Below are 14,877 nucleotides of genomic sequence, written 5' to 3' on the forward strand. Positions count from 1 at the left end.
CAAAGCCCGTGCTCTTTCCACTGAGCCACGCTGCTTCTCCAAGCACAGTGCCAAGCACTGTGCTAATGCCTGGATGGTTACAAGATAATGATTATTTTGGCATCTGTGAAATGCTTACTGTACATAGCTATTCTATTTATTTTATTTTGTTAGTATGTTTGGTTTTGTTCTCTGTCTCCCCCTTTTAGACTGTGAGCCCACTGTCGGGTAGGGACTGTCTCTATATGTTGCCAACTTGTACTTCCCAAGCGCTTAGTACAGTGCTCTGCACACAGTAAGCGCTCAATATGATTGATGATGATGATGATGATGATGATGATGTGTGTTCAGCACTATTCTAAGTGCTGAATTTAGATTCAAGTTAATTGTCAAACACACGGTCCCTGTTCCACATGGGGCTCCTAGGACAGCGCTTAGAACAGTGCTTTGCACATAGTAAGCGCGTAATAAATGCCATTATAAAAGGGAGAATAGGCATTGAACTTCCATTTAAAGATGAGGAAACCCAGGCACAGATAGGTTAAGTGACTTAAAGTGATAACTGGATTAGAAACAGTGCCTGTTACACATGGGGCTCCTATGGGAAACAAGATATTTCATTCCTATTTTAAAGGTGAGGAAAATGAGCAACACAGAATTTAAGTAACTTATCCAAGGTCACACAAGGCTAGTGGCAGAACCAGGATTAGATCACAGATCTTCTGATTCCCAAGCCTCTACGTGGCTCAGTGGAAAGAGCACGGGCTTGGGAGTCAGAGAACATGGGTTCGAATTCCAGCTCAGCCACTTGTCAGCTGTATGACCTTGGGCAAGCCACTTAACTTCTCTGTGCCTCAGTTACCTCATCTGTAAAATGGGGAAAAAGACTGAGAGCCCCATGTGGGACAACCTGATCACCTTGTATCCCCCCAGCCCTTAGAAGAGTGCTTTGCACATAGTAAGTGCTTACCAAATACCATTATTATTATTATTATACTCTTTCCACTAGGCAACACTGCCCTAGGGAAAGGGATTTTTTGAGAATTTTGATTTTTCTAACAGTTGGCCAGCATATAAAGTTTCCTTTTGACTGAATTACACCACACTTGATCAAACAACATTCAATATCTGATTTACATTTTACTAGAGGAGCATTCAGTGTACATTAGGAAAGAATCACTTCCAAGTGAGGATTCTATATAAAGGATTAGTTTTCTAAAGCCATTAAAATACCTCTTCCCCACTAGTGTGGTTAGCATGTGCAAAGCAGCAGCTCTGTGTTTGACTTTATTCAGCAAGACCACATTAGGGATGGCAGCAACTGTCTCTCCAGTATGCGGTAATGCCACATTCACAATGACAGTGGTTCAAGCATGAAGACAGTAAATGCTTCTTGAGATGCGTTCAACTGCTGTTTAACTGTGTTTAGCCTAAGGTGCAGAGAAAGAAGGTGCTGATGGCTTCAAACACGTTTAAAGCAATTTAATAGTTTCTTGGAATGTCAGTCTGGGCTGGAGTACTTCTGGGTGTAACACTGAAATCCAGCAATTACTGGACAAAAATTCTTGAGGCATCAATATTACCGCTATCTGCTTGCATGTCTCAGAAATGCAGCTATTCAGTGGGCAGTCAACTCATCTATTGAGTTCTTACTGTGTGCAGAGCACTGTACAATACACTAGAGTAGGTAATAATAATAATAATAATAGCATTTATTAAGCGCTTACTATGTGCAAAGCACTGTTCTAAGCGCTGGGGTGGTTACAAGGTGATCAGGTTGTCCCATGAGGGGCTCACAATCTTAATCCCCATTTTCCAGATGATGTAACTGAAGCACAGAGAAGTGAAGTGACTTGCCCAAAGTCACACAGCTGACAATTGGTGGAGCAGGGATTTGAACCCCTGACCACTGACTCCAAAGCCCGGGCTCTTTCCACTGAGCCATGCTGCTTCTCCAAGGCAAGCTCTCTGCCCCAAAGGAGTTTACAGATTCTAGAAAGAGCCATGCACTGAAATTAATTACCAATGGATATGTAAGTGCTGAAGGAGTAGGGTGAATATCAAAGTGCTTAAAGGGGTCAGACTTAGTACAGTGCTCCACACACAGTAAGTACTCAATAAATACAACTGAGTGAATGAAGTGCCTAGGTGAGGCAGAAAAGATGGAGAATAGGGCTTAGTAAAGGAAGGCCTTTTGGAGGAAATGTGATTTTAGAAGGGTTTTGACAGTGGGGAGAATGAGTTCCAGACTAGAGGGAGAGGGAAGTAGCAAGAAAGAGGACTTGCTGAGGTCCAGCAAGTAGAGGAGTGAATTAGAGGAGTGAAACGTGCAGGCTGGGTCATTGTAAGAGATCAGTGAGTTAAGTTAGGAAGGGGAGAAGTGACAATGTCTTAAAGCCCATGGCTAAGGAGTTTTGTCAGATGCAGTGATGGATGAGTAGTTACTGGAGGCTTTGAGGAGATAAGCACTGAGTGATTTTATTTATTTTTTTTACAAAATGACTTGAATACCAGAATGAATTATGCACTGGAGAGGCAGGAGGCAGGAAGGTCACCAAAGAGGCCGATGAAATAGTCATAAGAGCTTGGATTATTAATAATAATAATTAATAATGATTTCTGGTATTTAAGTGCTTGCTATGTGCCAGGCACTGTACTAAGCACTGGGATGGATACAAGCAAATCAGATTGGCCACAGTCACTGTCCCACGTGGGGCTCACAGTCTCAATCCCCATTTTACAGATGAGGCAACAGACATAGAGAAGTGAAGTGACTTGCCCAAGGCCACAAAGCAGACAAGTGGAGAAGCTGGGATTAGAATACCCTATGTCCATGCTCTACGCACTACGCCAATACCACAATTATTGTTATTATTATTATTATTATTATTAGTCATATGATGCAGATGACAAAGAGCAAGGAAACTAAAGGGATTAGCATTCAGAGTTATCCAGTTTCCAGTAAGTCATGCCTTCTTATAATGCATATTTATTACTATGTGTTAAGTCATGCCTTCTTATAATGCATATCTATTACTACGTGTCACTGAGGTAGATACAAGATGATCAGCTCAGACTCAGTCCCTGTCCCATATGGGAAGCAGCATGGTTCAGTGGAAAGAGCCCGGGCTTTGGAGTCAGAAGTCATGGGTTCTAATCCCTGCTCCGCCGCTTGTCAGCTGTGTGACTTTGGGAAAGTCACTTCACTTCTCTATGCTTCGGTTACCTCATCTGTAAAATGGGGATGAAGACTGTGAGCCCCCCGTGGGACAACCTGATCACCTTGTAATCTCCCCAGTGCTTAGAACAGTGCTTGGCACATAGTAAGCGCTTAACAAATGCCATCATTATTTACTATTATACGGGGCTCATAGTCTAATTAGGAGGGAGATCAGGTACTGAGTCCCTATTTTACAGATGAGGAAACTGAGGAGCAGAGATGCTACAGAACTTGCCCAAAGTCAAAAAGCAGGTAAGACACAGAGTTGTATTAGAATCCAGGTCTTATGACCTGGATAAGATCAAGCGCTTAGTACAGTGCTCTGCACACAGTAAGCGCTTAATAAATACGATTGATTGATTGATTGATTATGACGCTTAGGCCAGCCCCCTTTCCATTAGACCATGCTGCTTCATGTCTCTGCTGCAGCAAAACAACCCTTTTCCCTGGGGTGTGGAGTCTTTTCTGAAGTCTGTGGTCTACAAAATATGCTGTATATCTTCAGGGAACATGTGTGTTTTGAGAACTTGTCTTTTTCCTCAGTCCTGGTCCCAAACGTAAAATTACCTCTAGCCAGGCGATGGCAATTTTTTTACAGGCCAGGTGACATCTGTGACTCATTGAATTATGCCTCTCCTGTCAGCCAGTGAAATGTCAGATGACAAACTGAATTTGGGGGCCTAGGTTGTTTGTATTACCATTATGGGTGGGTGGACAGTCTTGAATTCATCAGTTAATTTTAAAGACCTTGTTTTGTTGTATGAAAAAGATGTTATACTCACAACTTTATAATATTATGTAGACCTTATAAGGCTGATTCTCCTGGATGGGAGGAGGAAGAAGTAGAGCTGGGCCAACCTTCAACATTTATAGGTAACATATTTCTTAGGACATAATCCTCAAATGGAGAGTTTCTGGAAAGAGGTAGTTAATGCTATAATACAGGGTTTTCTCTGTAACTCTAAACAGGGGGCAAAAACCCAGCTACCTCAGGTGCACTGACCTCAATTCTGGTGTTAGAAAATTGGTGCTCCTTCATTTCCTCCACTAAGCTTAGTTCCTGAGAAGAACTTGGAGCTCAAAGGGGAAAATTTGGATGGAGGGGAAAAAAAAAAAAATCACTCCTCTGACTGGAATTTTCATTTCCCCTAAAAATACAGCAAGAGCTTGTTTTTTCAACAACTTTTTTCAGGGGTCAGTCTTAATCTTATCTATTGGGAGACCTGAAAAAAACAATTGTAAATATAAATTTTTTAAAAATGTTGATTTGAAAATGAATTCAAATGAGTCACTAGGAAGGGTCATAGTCTATAATAATAATAATAATTATAATATTGGTATTTGTTAAGCTCTTACTATGTGCCAAGCACTGTTCTAAGCGCTGGACTAGATACAAGGTAATCAAGTTGTCCCACATGAGGTTCACAGTCCTCATCCCCATTTTACAGATGAGGGAGCTGAGGCCCAGAGAAGTTAAGTGACTTGCCCAAGGTCAGAGAGCTGACAAGTGGCAGAGCCGGGATTAGAAGCCATCCATAAAACTGGCACATAAAACTGGAGAATCAATCCCATTAGTGACTGAAACCATTCTTCCTAGTGATCACCATGGAACCTCCAGCCACACTGTCACCTGTCCAAGAAACCAGGGACATTTTAGTTCATTGTATTCCATATTCCAGGCCTTCAAATTGTTTGGCCTGTCTGTACTCAAGGTCTCTAATCTTAATAATTTAAGATTGCGCTGATCCTTGGTATACAAATGAGGTACATTCTAGCTTTATTTGGTTCAAGAAAGACCATGTCATCATGTCAAGGATTTGGAGGGGGTGCACATCTTTTGGCTCCATTTACCTTGGTAATTACAATCCAAAAAAAAAATGTATACTTTCCTAAATGAGGAAGCTAGTGTAGGTTCTTCACAACCTAAGCTTCTGTTTATCAACATTTGTTTTTTCCAGCAGATGTCTTAAAACAGTGATTTTCGGGTTCCCAGAATAGAATGGCATGCACCCCGTGGGCCTTCAATAAATAGCTGTTGACTGACTGGAACACTTGTTTCAATGCTGGAGGCAAAATGGATATTTTCTCATAGTCCAGGGAAAATGACTAAAAGCTCTTTACAAGCATTTTCATGAGACAGCTGCCACTCATGCTTACTATTATTCTCCAAAAAGCTTCAGGTATCCAACACTCTCTCAAGGCGACACTTAAGGCCTCTGGGGAAAACATTTGTAAAACTACTTCTGTGTCCTTATGGAGGGGAAAGACTTTGAAGAACACGTGACTATGGTGGGAATCACCTGTTAGCACATGTTTTCACCTCCCATGCTTCACCTGTCACTGTAGACTCGCTCTCCCGTGTAGACTGGAATGCCAGAGTTTGCAGAAAAAAGGAGCTAGTGATCTCAGCATGAATCCAGATAATTGAGTTTAAAAGTTCATAAACAGTTGGGAGTTAAACTCTGTGCCAACCAGAATCTTACGCGCTCACGCCCACCTGGAATTATTTTGTACAAATCCTATTACTTAAGCACTAACTCACCTAAGTAACCATTTTCTTTCTCCGTTTTCTAAATGGTTTTAGTATCTGTCTCACCTCCTAGATCAAGTGTAGGCATCATGTCTAACACGTGTCAGCTGTGTGACTTTGGGCAAGTCACTTAACTTCTCTGTGCCTCAGCTACCTCATCTGTAAAATGGGAATTAAGACTGTGAGCCCCCCCGTGGGACAACCTGATCACCTTGTAACCTCCCCAGCGCTTAGACCAGTGCTTTGTACATAGTAAGCACTTAAATGCCATCATTATTGTTATAATCTCCCAAGTGCTTAGTACAGTGCTCTGCAAACAATAAGTATAACTAATCTATTTGATTTGAATATAAACAGGGGCAGTGCAGGGGGCTTTTTGGTGATAAAAGAATCTAAACAATGCAAATCAGGGCAATGTGTGGGTATGGCTGAAAAAGAGCTAAGCATCAAAGAAATGTGAGTCAGCGTCAGAGTGCCAACATTTAATGTAGGAAAAAGGTGGCTGATATAAATAGTTCAGTACGTAGACCTTTACAGTATATAGATCTCGTCAGTCTATCCTCCCATTGTACATATTGTAATACAGTCATACATAGAAAAGTGTGTTTATATATACACTCAGGTTAGTCAATTAATGGTTTTATTGAGCACTTACTATGTGCAGATTACTGTATTAAGTGCTTGAGAGAGTACAGTGAAACCGAGATGGCAGACCCATTCCCTGCCCACACCATCTTTACAGTCTAAAGGTTAAAAGAAGGTGCTACCATCAGTGAGTGATATTTACTTGGGATGTGCAAATGTGGCAGATGTGTTCAATGTGCAATCTAATAACCCCTTCAGCCTAAGCAAGGAAAAAGGTTGGTCCTGGCAGCACTATTTTTTTTTTGATGGTATTTGTTAAGCACTTATGCGCAAAGCACTGTTCTAAGCGCTGGGGAGGTTACAAGGTGATCAGGTTATCCCACTGGAGGCTCACAGTCTTGATCCCCCTTTTACAGGTGGGGTAACTGAGGCACAGAGAAGTTAAGTGACTTGCCCAAAGTCACACAACTGACAGTTGGCAGAGCTGGGATTTGAACCCATGACCTCTGACTCCACACTATTCTTTTTTTTTGCCCATGGTGCCTGTTACCATTTTCATTTCGCTCTCTGTAGACTGTTTTAAAGTAGCCATTTCAGAAAGATGTAGTCAACCCATTTTGGATTGCATTAATATGTTTTCTACTTTCATCTCCCAGGGGTCTGCTGCTACGCCATAGCATTTGAGGTTTTGCTTCATTTTTGTCATTAAAGTATTTCTTCTGTTTTCCAAATTCCCATACCAACTTCCCACAAAAACATGGTTTGGGGAGCCTGCTGTTGTCCATTTTCATTGTATATTCCATCCAGCGAATATGTGATGAGACAAGCCTAGCTAAATTGATGGTGGTCTGACTGCATTCCAGGATGACATTGTTTGTGATCCTGTCTTGCTTCTTGATGTTAAGCATGGCCCACAGGTGTTAAAATCAGCATAGTGAAACCAAAGCATAGTTTAGGAAATAAGACCTCAAAGGCAAGAGTAAAGAATTTCAATTATGCACCCCAAAGAAGACAAGAATAAGGAGTCTTTGAGGACATAAAAAGACTACAAAAGTTGAGGCCTCAATGCTATCCATCTTCCTCTGTGGATTGGACACGTGCAAAGTGGCTTAAATGGTCACGTGATATTTGGGGGAAGAAAATACATGAAGGCATGATTTGGTAGTACTGGTTGTTAAACATTGGGATGGGTTATCAAAGGAAGCTGGGGAGTTTCAAATTTGAGAAAATTTGGGTTCTTTTAAAAACTGTATGGGAAGATATGATTAGATAGTTCAGCTATGGATAATCAGTTAATTACACTCTATGTACCCTTGGAGTCCCTTCCCGTCACTTGCTTTGAAAATCAGTAATGCAAAGCAAACCTCCTTACCTAATAATTGGCTGTCACTTTGCAGATGAGTCCTCTCTGTTCTGATCAACAACTGCCTGAGATGATTCTCTTGCAGCCTGTCTTGATTGCCCATCTTGATGACAAAAGCAACGGTATCTTTTCCTACTGGACTTGTCAACTTTCGGAAGTGGTTTCCAACAAGGGGTATAACTTCAATAATGAAAAGAGCTCTGTATTAAAAACTTTTCCTCGAGTGTGTCCCCCACCCCTCGGGACATACACACTCACCTGAGGGGCAGGGACTGTGTGTAACTCCCACCTATGTATTCTTTCTCAGAACTCAGTACAGTATTCTGCACACAGTAAATACTTAATAAATACCATTACTACTACTTCCTGACAGATCCAAATAGAGAGGGCTGGGAAGAATAGGACAGGAATAAAGCAGTTGTCTTCAGTAGGACAGTGTTCTTTGGTCTGCCTGGGAACATGTTGTACTGTGTTATGAAAAGACAGAGTAAAATAGCATCAGTATATCTTACTGCTGGTTCAATCTGTAATGAATCGACGTAACAAGGTTTAATTACCTGTGAGATGTGAAGGAGTTCAAGGGCCTAAGTTAAACAAAATGTAAGGTGATATTCCAAATGTACAACATAAAAGAAAGGCAGGGGAAACGGATTAGGAATTAAAATTTAAATGAATTAATGAAAACAAGAAAACTGGTCAAAACATCTGTGAAAAGTCATATTTTGCTCTATACATATCTTTTACCAAACCACTGACCTTCATCCATATACGGGAGGTCATTTAAGTCATCGTGATCTGTTTATACAGTGAATTTTAATGCAACTGATAAGGAGGGTTATTTTGAATTCTTTTTCGATCACATTTCATTTTCTGACGCTTTCAACTGGGAAGAAAGGGACAGAGTTGGTTATGCGGAGGGGGATGGAGGAAAAGGGATAAGAGGAAAGCAGGTCCTGAGTCTAAACCAACTTAATAAAATATACAGGGCAATAAAAACTGTTGCCAAAGAACCAGAAAAGTGCCTACTAATATGCTGTAGTCTTAGCCAATGTCTGCACGGCAGCTAATTAGTGTTTTGGGAAAGAATTAAACAGTATGTAAGCAACACTTCAGCAGAATTCAAATTAGGTAATCATCACTAATAACAATACACTAAGCAACTAATAAAATCGCTGCATGCAATGCCATAATTTTAGGTGAAGAAAGAGGGAAAAAAATTACTGCAGAGTCAAACATGGGACTACTTTAAAGTCAAAATGAGGTAATAGTTTGAGGCAAAAATAAGAGAATGTACCCCTTCAAAAAGCACAGCCCCACATGCATGGTGAAGCAATAAAGTTAGTCTCCACCTCCTACCTCTGGGGGAGGGGTGGAGGGAGGGAAGTGTCTGTTTATTAATAATAATAATGATGGCATTTATTAAGCGCTTACTATGTGCAAAGCACTGTTCTAAGCACTGGGGAGGTTACAAGGTGATCAGGTTGTCCCACGGGGGGCTCACAATTGTTATATTGTACTCCCCCAAGTGCTTAGTACAGTGCTTTGCTATTGTACTCCCCCAAGTGCTTAGTACTGTGTGCTTTGCACACAGTAAGTGCTCAGTAAATACAATTGACTGGTTGACTGACAGAGAGAAAGAGAATAAGAGAAATTCTAGATTTACCATCACTGAATTTTGGCATACCAGTCTTGAATTCTCCACATACATCAGAATTCCCAAGCGTCAATGTTTATGAACAGATATCCTGTCAAACGTCAATATGTCCTCCGCAAGGAAGAAAACGGACAGGAACAGTTGCACTGTCTGAATTCAAGATACTTAAGGGAATAAAGTTTAAAAGAGTCCCAATCAAAGAGTTTAATGTAATGACTACGGAATGTTACACTATAGCTAGTCTGTGAGTACAGTTCTCTGGAAGTTTAGAAAAACTCCCCACCCTACCTAGGGAGCTGTTCTCTTCTGGGTTAAGCACACTGTTAATACATTCTGAGGGTTTGGCTTCAATTATATTCCCAAACCAAACAGTCTGACAGAAACTAGAGTTTAGTCATATGGGGAATTTTGTTTGTCTAACTCAGTAAACTCTAAAGTGTATGAAATAACATCCAGGGATTTGACCTCGTTTAGACTGACTTTGGCACAAAGAGTTTCACTTAAAAAAGAGGTTACACAACGTAGAATTACGGAAGAAAAAGATACAGCTCTAGCCTAAAGACACTGACACAAACCACATTAAAATTTTAAAATATATTCAATTATAAGATGAAATAATTACATATTCAAATCTCTTTCTGAAAAGATTTAACTAGGCAGGATCAGTGCACACTGCTCATGGCGTGCAATCACTAATTACTCATGCACTGTGTAGCATCAAAAGATCAGGAATGTGACTGAATTCCACACAACACAGTACATTTACAAACATTCTTCACTCAGCAAACACCCCAGCAAGCATGCTTCCTTGTGCACATTTAGAAGGCTTTCCTACAATGCATATTAGATCAACGGAAATTGAATATGTTGTTTATATGCTCGTATTGCTTCTTTTCACTTTTCATTTTTCCAAAAATGAGATACTAACCACATATGGTTCACTTGTGAGTTGGACTGCAATGATGGTCAGTACAAGGTTTTGCACTGAAACCTCTTTCATAATTGGGCATTAAAGAAGATGGAAGGCAGCAGGCGAAAGTGTCATACTTCTGGGATAAATAATACAAATTGAAGCTTTTTTTGCCTATTCTGACTGAACACTTTTCAGATCCGAATGGCAAAGGGCCGAGCCCAGCTAAAGGTAATAGATTCTGAAGACCAACGGCCATTTATCGATGTCCATGTGGGACGGGGGATTCTGCCTCATTTGATTATCTTAAATCGACCCAGCACTTGTGCAGTGCTTGGCACACTGCAAATATTTCACAAATTCCAGAATCATTATTGTTGCTTGGGCCTTTCAATTTGAGTTAAAATTTTGATGTAACTGCTTTACCAAAATTAGTCTTCTCATCATAAAATGTGCCCACCACCATTGCAAAACCTTCTGTTCCATATCTGTTGAAATCACATCGTGATCATGTTGGGGGTTTGGGCTCAAGATTTTTTTTTTTTTTTTGGCTTCAGTTAGTCACACTGGGGAGATGGATGTCACCCATCGTTAAAGAGCCTTTTCTCTTTTGATTTTAGATTCAAGGCCTCTGCCAGATGTAGCCCTGACGGGGAAGTGCACACGAGAGTGCGATGAATATGGTCACTCAGACTCGTGCTGGATGCCCGTTCGCACTTCCCCCGAAAGGAAGCCGAAGAGCCAGCCAAAACTCTCCACTTTCATGCCTGTCAATGAACGAGGCAGCCAGGATAAGCTGGCGAATGGAGACCCCTCCATCATGGGTGACCGTAACCGAAATCTCCTGAACAAAAAGTTGACCTCATCCTATGAGACCTTCAGCGCAGCTAATTTCAGCAAAAATGAGGAAGCCAACCCAGAGGATATTCCCCTTACACAGACGGGGGAATACAAGCCATCTCCTGTCAATACTTTAACTAGAAGAGAGGTTTACCTGTAAGCTATCAGAAGCAACAGCAAGATTCTCTCATGTATGAGAAAGGAAAAATTAAAGGGGCAAAACCTTGAAATCCAAACAGTTCAACTCAAAAAAGAGGGGGTCACCAAAGAGACCAAGCTTTGCCTGCCACTTCTGCCTCCTTATCAGGCACATAACTATAAGGTCTGCCTGACTAACGTACAATGTAGAGACCGTTGTTGTTACCTGCATGTCTAATACCCTCACTGAGATTTTCTTTTCCTCCTAAATTGATGGTTGCAAGTTTCTTTCATGGTAACAAGCCTGATTAGAAGAACAGAGCACACTGTCGTTACCTTATGCTGAAGCATGATTTTAGCCACTTCGATTTTGTTTGATTGTCATCTGGCTTGTTGAGAATAACAGGCCAGGAAAACTGTATTCTAAACCCAACATCAGACAATTGCTGATCCCTGGCAGGGATGATCCTTCTAAAGCATACAAACACTCGGTACCGTTGATTAACGATCAACCGCGATTCATTAATAAGCACTTTGTGAAGATCGCAGCTTTAATATTCTCACCCGAGGCTGGTTGCCACAAAACAAAAATTCAGCCAGAGACTGCAGTCCAAAATGTGGCATAACTCTCTCTAAAATCAGGAACTCCTAAGTTCAGTTTTATCCATAGATAGAATGAGCTCTGTTTAAGCATAATCACAGTTACACATAACGCAATTAGTATCACCTGAATCATACTAATGAGTGACTGTCAAAACTTGCTTCTTCTTTTTTTTTTCCCTTGTTTTGGACAAGACCAACATTATCACCTAGCTGGGACGATTGTAGTGACTAAAAGGCCAAAGATGATACTACGGATCAGGGGAATTGCTCAGTCTTTTTGGTCTTGATGTAGAACTCCAGCGTGCCCTCAAAAGCAACGGGACGCCCATTACATATGCCCAACATTCCTTTTTCGCACGGTCTGTAAGCTCAGCTGACATGCTTCTGTTTTCCAAGTGGATTTTAGTTGAAAGCCCCCAAGGAACTGATCAGATAAGTTTGCTGATATTATAAAGAGATGCAATACAGTGAAGCCCTGTGCTGGTTCTATTATCAGGGAAGAGTGAATTTTTGTAAAGTCATAAAAGTTGGGGGAGTAGTGGGGGGGGGAGGGTTGAGGGGGAAACTGTGCTGGTACCAGTTTATTGCAAGTCACAACCGGTGTCATCTCCTCTGCGCCCAGGGAACACCTGCTGGCCTTGCCAACGATGATGTAGATTACCAATTGTTGTCTCAAAAAATTACGATGGAGGTTGTCTTGAAACACAAGTGCATTAAAGCTAAGTTCTGTGCAATACAAAATAATGTTGAGGCTCGAAGTATTGAAATAAGTGGACAACCCCGCCTGATTGACTTCAGCACTGATACGCTACTCACCCGGTAGTTCGAGATGACTCGCAAAGGAATCCAGACTGGACGCGGAGGCGGTGGGCTCTTTGGGCTGTGACAGTTCACACAGGGAGCACGTCTTCAAGAAAATAGGGAATGATGTTACAGGTCTTTTGTGCAATAAAAAGTAACAGAACGTGCAAACACGGAGCCAGTTCGGTTGATGGGGATACAATACAGTTAAATATTGAGCTGGGGACATTCGGATGAAACTGACAATCGGTCAAGACTTCGGTGGGAGGGAAGGTGGGGGTGGGAGTTGGAGGAGAAAGCAAGTTTTCAGATCTCTGGATTCTTATGAGCCCAAAAGGCTAGAATTAGTCGGAGGGCTCTCTAGTAAACTGTAGTCACAATGTAGCTTTGGGTAGTTTCCTTGCCTTGTGAAATTACTTAGACACTAATGTTAGGCAGCTGGGAGCATAGGTTGATAATTCAGGACGGCTTCATCCCGATATTTATCTTTTGAAAAAATCCTCTGTTTTGTGGGGTGCACTTCTGGGCTAATACATTAGGTTCCTTCATATATTGAGTTTTCATTTTGCTGTTTGTGAATAGTAGTTATGAGGAAAGGGGACATGTACTTGAGAAATATATAAAAACTAAAATATTAATTGAACTTTTTTGTTGGATTATTATTTAAATTAAGGAGAGATGCAGTTCTAGAACTTTAGGTGACTGCATTAAAGCAGTCCTGCCTTGTATAATCTGTAAGTACCTATTAAGAAAAACGCTTCTAAAGATACTTATGTAATTAATGTATACACATTTTTCTTGCACGTTTCAACAGAATACACAATGGCATAACAGATTTTCAAAGTTTTTTTTTCTTTGCTAGAAACTTTTCTTGGAAGAAACCCTCGAAGACCATTAGATAGCTTGTTTCAATATTACCTTTAAACCCTTTTGTCTACAAGGCTAATATGGGTCATATTGGACCTTCAGCTAAAACAGATCAGCAATCACACACCACCTTTTGAACCACATAAAAAAACAGCATTGTCATTAAGTCATTTAACTGGTGAGAAGCCCCTTAAAAATAAAATGGGTGTGAAAGAATAAAATTCAGTATACTGTAAGTATTCACAGTAATTCTAGTAGAGCTAGCCATCATAACCTGTTTATTACTATTATGACCGGCATGACACAAGAAATATATTTTGTGTTTGTATTTTTTTTTTGAATAGGCTAAATCTGGTGCCACTCCATATATAGAGTGCTTTTTATTAAAAAAAAAAGAAAAAAGAAAAAATTAAAAGCGTGAATGCAAAATATGCAATTGTGCCTTTTATACCTGTTGTTATGGTAAAATGGTGGTTGGGTTCGGACACTGAGGGGTAACGGGCTATTCCCAACTTTTTTGAATCTGTATATTTATCCGTGTTTATTTTCTGAAAAAGTATAAATGCTATATTTAAAAATTTGCCTTCTGCCAAACTCAGATAATGGACCAGTCTTAAATATCTGTCATTATTCAAATACAATTGTGGCATGATTTGGGCTGTTTTTTCAAAAGGAAACCCTCTGCCTAAATGGCTAGTGCATATCTAGGAATAGTAATATACACCAATGGATCATCAGTCCATTCTACCAGGTAGATTGAGGAACTGGATATTTTGTTTCACTTTTTTTTACGTTGCTTCCTTTTAACTACCGTCTCTTTTGGTTGTACAGTATATGACTCATATTTTTTTTTTTTCCAGACACAGGAAACTCAGATAAACTTTGCATGCCGTTTACATTAGGACACATTTATAGATTGAGGCATAACTATATAACGTTATATGTATTAACAGTTGTCTGTAACTTCGATCAAAACAATTAACGTTCATTCTGAACTCCGAGATACACTTTATCTATTCAATATGGTTTCTGACTGGCCTGCTGCCTGAGTTTCAGAAAACAAGGGAGGCAGTATTTTTATGTGGGGAAGAACAGAAATGGGATTATAAAGGTTTGCCTGAAAGGCTACGCTAGGAAGTTGTCATTTGGGGGGAAGGGAGGGAAACAAACCAGCCAACACCAGAGTGGGGCCAAAGAAATACCATAAACAGCGCAGCCATACTAAAAAAAAATCTCATGAGGAACAAAACTGTTTTCCTTATACTGAATCAGTGATAAATATACAGTGTGCCCTTCACAAAAGAAAGAGAATAGTAGAGCAAAGAGTCTCAGTTGTGCCTCTTCCTGAGGTGCACAATAACCGGAGGAAGGCATCGTTTTCCAGCTA

The 14,877-nt window shown here is 40.5% G+C and overlaps 1 protein-coding gene across 1 annotated transcript in view; it reads left to right on the plus strand.

Annotated features, from left to right (window-relative positions):
- Positions 1–12,360, plus strand: part of PCDH7 (protocadherin 7) — a 432,112-nt gene extending 419,752 nt beyond the window's left edge. Inside the window, exon 5 of the mRNA XM_038751946.1 lies at positions 10,862–12,360. Coding sequence (XP_038607874.1) covers positions 10,862–11,241 — 380 coding nt within the window. The 3' untranslated portion in view covers positions 11,242–12,360. The remainder of the gene's footprint in view (positions 1–10,861) is intronic.
- The last annotated feature ends 2,517 nt before the right edge of the window (positions 12,361–14,877 follow it).

The sequence above is a fragment of the Tachyglossus aculeatus genome, chromosome 10 (assembly GCF_015852505.1).
Source record: "Tachyglossus aculeatus isolate mTacAcu1 chromosome 10, mTacAcu1.pri, whole genome shotgun sequence".
Taxonomy (NCBI): Eukaryota; Metazoa; Chordata; class Mammalia; order Monotremata; family Tachyglossidae; genus Tachyglossus; species Tachyglossus aculeatus.